Source organism: Ambystoma mexicanum, chromosome 2p, assembly GCF_040938575.1.
Source record: "Ambystoma mexicanum isolate Mex_15411 chromosome 2p, UKY_AmexF1_1, whole genome shotgun sequence".
NCBI lineage: Eukaryota > Metazoa > Chordata > Amphibia > Caudata > Ambystomatidae > Ambystoma > Ambystoma mexicanum.
Window position 1 is genome coordinate 665540182 of NC_090923.1, and position 6216 is coordinate 665546397.

General features: G+C 46.4%; 1 protein-coding gene across 1 annotated transcript in view; it reads right to left on the reverse strand.

Moving 5' to 3' along the window:
- Positions 1-3816, reverse strand: part of LOC138567771 (interferon lambda-3-like) — a 9375-nt gene extending 5559 nt beyond the window's left edge. The window contains exon 1 of the mRNA XM_069646262.1: positions 3744-3816. Within this exon, the coding sequence (XP_069502363.1) occupies positions 3744-3816 (73 nt within the window). The remainder of the gene's footprint in view (positions 1-3743) is intronic.
- Positions 3817-6216: the final 2400 nt, after the last annotated feature.

Here is a 6216-nt window from a genome sequence, read left to right on the forward strand (position 1 = left end):
GGAAGTGAGATCTGGTGGCTTGCCGTCTTCCAGAGGCGCTGCCCAGGACTTCCCCATGGGACCTCGGACTTGATTTACCTGATAAGCAGTGGCAGCCCTGCGGGGGTGGCATGTCAGCAAATGAATGTGTTATGTACAATTACAAAAATAATTGGCAGGCTCCGAAATCTCATTTTCTGGCGGGGCCCTGCTGGGGCTCACTAATCTCCCCTGGCAGCCCCGCAAACTACATGACAAGGATTTTTTTCTAAAGCCTGAAGCTCTCGCTCGTGTGGGAGAGCTTCAGGCTTCAGAAAAAAATGCCTTTCATTCATAATGGTGGTGCCGCACCTGCGAGGCATCCCTTCAAGCAAGACACGATCGTGGGCCGGCGCCACCATTATGGAGAGAAATGTGAGGCTGGTGGCGAGGGGCAGCACCACTATTAAGGCTGAACAGGTGAGGTGCTGTGTCTTGCTGTGCAAGCCTATAGAAAATAAATGCTGAGATCAGCACTCTCTCCCCCACTGGGAAGATGGTGCTGATCTCCACAAAAGGCTGCCTCTCGGGGGTGCCTGTAGCCCATTGAGCCGGCCGTCAAGGGGCGTTACCTAACGAGCCAGCAGGTGACCCCGCCTCCTGTAATTAGGCCACGCCCCCTTGATGGGCCCCGGCTCATTTTGCAGTGCCACTTAAGGCACTGGAGAAGAGTCTGCACCAACAGTGCTTTTTTTTTAAAAGGCCTTGATGGAGTCTGTTAGATGCAGTGATTGCAAGTACCAAGGTATGGCATCAGCGTTGAATGCCGTTGTTACAGCCAATAAGGACTTTGCTAGTGATGCGTGATATAATGGCACAGGGGTGCACAGGCACTGGATGCAGTGGTTGCAGTAGGCTGCATTCACGCCAAGAACAGTAGTTGCAGCCGAGCGCGAGCTGCGCCATCTTTGGGAGCAGTGATTGCCTAGAGCGAATATGGAAGATTTCTGCGCCTGCAGCCGTATCTTGTATGTAATAGCAGCGAAGGGCAAAGTCAGTCACTGTGAGGCTCTGCCTGACTATGGGCACTGTCTCTGCCCCAGCCCAGCAGTCTGCCCGAGGCTCGGCACCGTTGAAATCCAGACTTTATCTTGGCCAATCGGCCTGGGCCTCCTTGTTCAAATGCTGCAAGTTTCTATCACCCTCAATTCCCAATGCACGCTCCAACTGTCCACATATAATAAATAAACCGCATGTGGTGCTTCATGCTGAACTCATGACACTTCTAAGCACTCCGTGAAAGAGGAACAGAAATTAAGTCGTGTGGTGGTAAAGATTAAAATGTATGGATTGTTTGGTAATTGTAACACTAACACCTCATCAGCAGCATGCTCGCCAAAGCATGACGCTGTGCAATGGGGCAAAGGAATAGCTTGTAAATGTTCTGTGCAGCCTTGCGGGTGTCATTTGAACATGCTTTTAATATAAAGAGAGTATAGGCAGCATTTTCGCTATTTGGCAGAACTTTTTGTACGTCACATTTGTTAAATACCAAAGATCTGCTGATGTTAGAAAAATGTCAGCAGTGATGGAGCCTCTGTACACTACCCTCCAACCACAGCCCAAAATGCCTTTATGAAAGAACGAGGCCACAAGATCACACAATGCTTTTTGCAACTGCCCTGTGCTGTCATCATTTTGCACGTGTTTAATGGCTTAGTAAAAGAGTTTGAGCTTTTGTGTAGGCATGGGAAAGGCACTTGCCAGGCACAGCCATAGTGGTATGAACTGGCCATTGATGGTAGCAGGTGCAAAATGGTCTGAGTACCTGGGCCTCGAATAGAAATGCCTGGCAAATGCCTAATACTTTTACACAAGCCAAAATTGTTGGCTTTGCCAATGCCTGGTTTTAACAGGATTTCAGTAAAGGACACACACAGCGCTTACAAATTGAGTGGCTGAAGGCAGACCTGGTTAAGACATTTTTATTACACCAGTAGTAGGGTTCCAACTCCAATTAAGTCATTAACTCTCAGAAGACTGCTTTGAAAATGCACTGCTTGCAGGTAATTTTGAGCACACAATTTGATGGTAAGACTTGATTAAAGCGAGCCCAAGAGTTCCCATGAGGAGGTGTTTTGGGTGGGAGGGCAGGAACTGGGTGGGAATGGCCATAGGGATTAGCATGATCCTGTGCAGTCAATGGGTGGGCAAATAATCAAACAACAGCTACAAGCTTTGAGACCCTCCTCATATACTATTTCCACATATTTGTACTCTAAAGCAATATTTTCAGTGTATCGGTAGGTGTAATAGCCCATGCTAAAAATGTGCTATCCGAGGAGTACAGTGTCACAACATTCACTGAACTAATGTCTCTGTATCTATGCATGCTTCTGAACCCTAAAGCATGGTTCCCGCAATGGACCTCCACTTGTCAGTAAAATGGTGGAAAATTCATCTTTATCAGACAGCCAGCAGAGGTAGGACAAATGTTGCATTAATTAAGTGGCAATCGAGTCATATTTTAGCTTAGTTGCTCCCCTTTCAGATAATGGCTAAAATCCTACCTTAGAAAGAGGATGAAGGCATATGAAGGCCAGTAACAGCATGACAAAATAATATTTTTCCATCATTACTGGATATCTATGTAATGCATTTCTTTATGTATACAATTCTCAATACAAGCTGCTGTAAAATACGCCATCACACTTGCACGCATAAGAATAATGTACCACCATTAGTATGTAATACCTAATGCTTTTTATGTCATATTTCTGTGGGTTTGGACAGTAAATTGCACATTATCCAAGCCATTTCAAAATGTACGCCCCACCACCTTTCAAAGTCACCAGCCGCCCCTGCTGATGAGGGCTGGAACATAATGAGAACACGGTTCACGCATGGTCGTCAGTGCAGGAATTGGGCCTGAACAAGACCGTGCGGAGGTTCAGCATAGTTTGTCTTGCAGGAGCGCTGCCGGAACTCTGAGCCCAAGAAGCTCGCTCACCTGTTCCCATGCGAGTCTCACACACAATCAGCCCGCGCTGCACCCAACACGAATGCAGACACAGACAAAGCCTCACAGCCTTTTCAGAAGCTGAGCACAATGGTATGTATGTCTTCCAATTTAAAGACTTTTTCTTGTTAGCTGAGTATTTTTGACCAATAAAAAGAGAAGAGTCCAATTTACATTACTCATTTAAAAGAGTTTCTTTCTGCATCACTATGACATTGATATTTTTGAAATTTTAAACTGTGTGAATTCTTATGTTTTCAAAATGGTCTTTGCTTGAATGCAAATCACCAGGGTTGGGTTCCAAGACGAGATATTAAATTCAGTGCCCAGGCCTGAGGCCTTGCCAATCGCTGCTCCCCCCACTCCCAACCAGGGAGGAGAGGGTTCCCTGATTAATATCTTTCCATCTCCAGTACTGATGGCCGCTAAGAGTTTAGTGCCACGGAAAGTGCGTCCGATTATCTTTTTAGGATCATATTTCTATTTTCTTTTTACAGAAATGTTACAGCAAGAGTGGGGTCGCAACGAGACAGAAGCTTTGGGTGTGGTGGGGGGTGCCCCCTCAAATGTAAGATGTGGGGCTGCCTACAGAGCTTTATTTGGGTGGCACACATTTATTGCTGTGGTGCCCAATTGCCACTGCCCCAAAGGAATGCTTTGTGAACAAGTGTCCAATTGGCAGACACGTGCAATTTAATGCACATTGGCCCTGTGACATAAAAAAAAATGTTAGGTTTCAAATACAAAATGAACATTTTAATGGTACCTGCCAGCATGGTGTTGGTGTGGTTGTAATCTGGCATATGGTTGGATTTGTCAGGTGGTACTTCCTGATGCATACTCGGGTGCATTGCACAATAATCCTGTGTAAAAGAGAGTGGCGCTAGAGTTGCAGTGTCTGCGGTGTCAGTGGGCATTCAGAAGGGAGTGCCAGGAAATTGAGAAGAATGGAGTGTCGTGAATATGCTACATGGCATAGTGCTATCTGACATAGCATCCCGTAGCCCAACAACACATCTCGACACAATGCCAGCAGCAAAACAACATAGATTACACACCATAGGTTATACAATAAAAGGTACACTAAACGGAGACACGTGTCTACTTGTTTCAGCCCTGCAAATGCCCTGGCACATTCCTCATTCCATCTGACCTTCTTAGGAAAGTTTGGAGAGGAGATGACATTCAGGGGAAATGCTATGGTCCCATAGTTCTCAATGAAATTCCTGTAGTACCCAGTGAGAACTAGAAAGGCTCTCACTTTGGTTTGAGTAGTGGGGGTGGCCCAGTCCTGTGCAGCTTGTACTTTGCAAGGCAAGGGCCTAATCTCACCACCTACTACCTCATGTCCAAGGTAGACCACTTTGCTCTGACCAATTTTTCATTTACTTGCCTTTATGGCCAGATGGGCCTGTTCAATAGCCTGCAATACATATCCAAGTTGATGACAATGGTCTTCCCAAGTGGGGCTGTACAGTGCTATGTCCTCCAAGTATGCCATGCAGAAGTCCTCTTACCAATTCAGGACCTAGTTCACCATTCTTTGGAATGTAGCAGGTGCATTCTTTAGTCCGAAAGGCATAACCCTAAACTGGTATAAGCCTCCTGGGGTGGAAATGCAGTTTTCTCATTGGCATCTGTCAGTGCTATTTGCCAATTGCCTGAGGTCAAGTCAAATGTGCGGAGGAATTCAGCAGATCCAAGTTTGTTCATCAGCTCATCTGTCCTTGGTAAAGGATGGGCATCAGTCTTTGTGACTGCATTTAGGGCTCTATAGTCGACACAGAATCCCAATTCCTTGGTTCCTGCTTTTGGTACTAGTACAACTGGTCTAGCCCACGTACTGATAAATAGCTTTATAACCCTGAGGGCAAGCATCTTGTTAATCTCCTGCTTTAAATGAATTCTGACATAATCAGATGTTCTGTAGCCCCTACTTTTGACAGGGAGACAGTCACCAGTGAGAATGTCATGCTGGCCCCAAGGGGGCAAGCCTGGTGTTAGAAAAAACAGGGAGACAAACTTACTTAACAGAGTTTTGCACTCCTCCTGTTGGTGCAGAGTCAGATCTGAAGAGAGCTTGACTCCTTCAGTTGTCTCATCTGAAGGGTGTCCCCTGAGGAGATTAGGGAGAGGCTCTCTTCCCTCCTCCTCTTGATCAGAGGCTAGAAGCAAAGCTCCCAGTTCTGGTCTAGAGACATAGGCCTTCAGACAGTTAGTGTGAAAGACCCTAGGGGCCTCCGTGGGGTTGCCGAAGTCTACTAAAAAAATTCACCACTTCATGTTTGCCTACAACCTTGAAGGGTCCTATCCATTTCTCCTGTAAGGCCCTCTGCCTTGTTGGAACCATAACCAGTACTAACTAGTCTGGAGTAAACTCCTGAGGCCTAGCATATAGTCAGTGACATGGAGTGGCTTCAGGGATGGATGACTCTTCAAACCCTCTTTGATCATGGCCAAAGGTCCTCTGACTGGATGACCATAGAGGAGCTCAAAGGGGATGAAACCCACTCCAGCTTAAGCCACCTATCTGTAAGCAAATAAAGTGCATGGTAGTAGAAGGTCCCACTTCCTTCTCAGGTGTTTTTATAAGCCACCTATCATGCTCTTCATTGTTTAGTTAAACCTCTCTACCAACCCATTTATTTGGGGTGGTAGGCAGTTGAGAACTTGTAAATTACTCCACAGTTCTTCCTCATAGTCTGCATGTAGTGGACATAAAATTAGATCCCTTGTCACAGATAACTTCCCTAGGAAACGCCACCATGGTAAAAATAGCAAGGAGAGCCTTAGCCACTGCTTGGGCAGCAACAGTCCTCATAGGTATAGCCTCAGGGTACCTGGTAGCATGGTCTACCAAACCAATATAAATTGATTGCCTGAGTAAGTAGGAGGGTCAAGGGGACCAACAATGTCAATCCCTGCCATTTTAAAAGGAACTTCCACCACTGTGAGGGGCACTAAAGGTGCCACATTCTCGGATCCCCATTTCCCAGAGGTCTGGCAGGTGTGGCAGCTTCTACAATGTTTGTCAAAATCTGCACCCATCTGGGGCCAGTAAAAGTACAGAGAAAACCTCTCTTTGTTCTTCTCGGAGCTCAAGGGAGCAGCCAGAGGTATCTCATCTGCTAGTTGTAGAAGCTTAGGTCTCCCCTCCTGGGGTACTACCAGTCGCCTGAAGTCCCATGGGGTAGACTCTGTAGGCTCACTGTAGAGGGGTCCATCCTCAAATCTGGCCA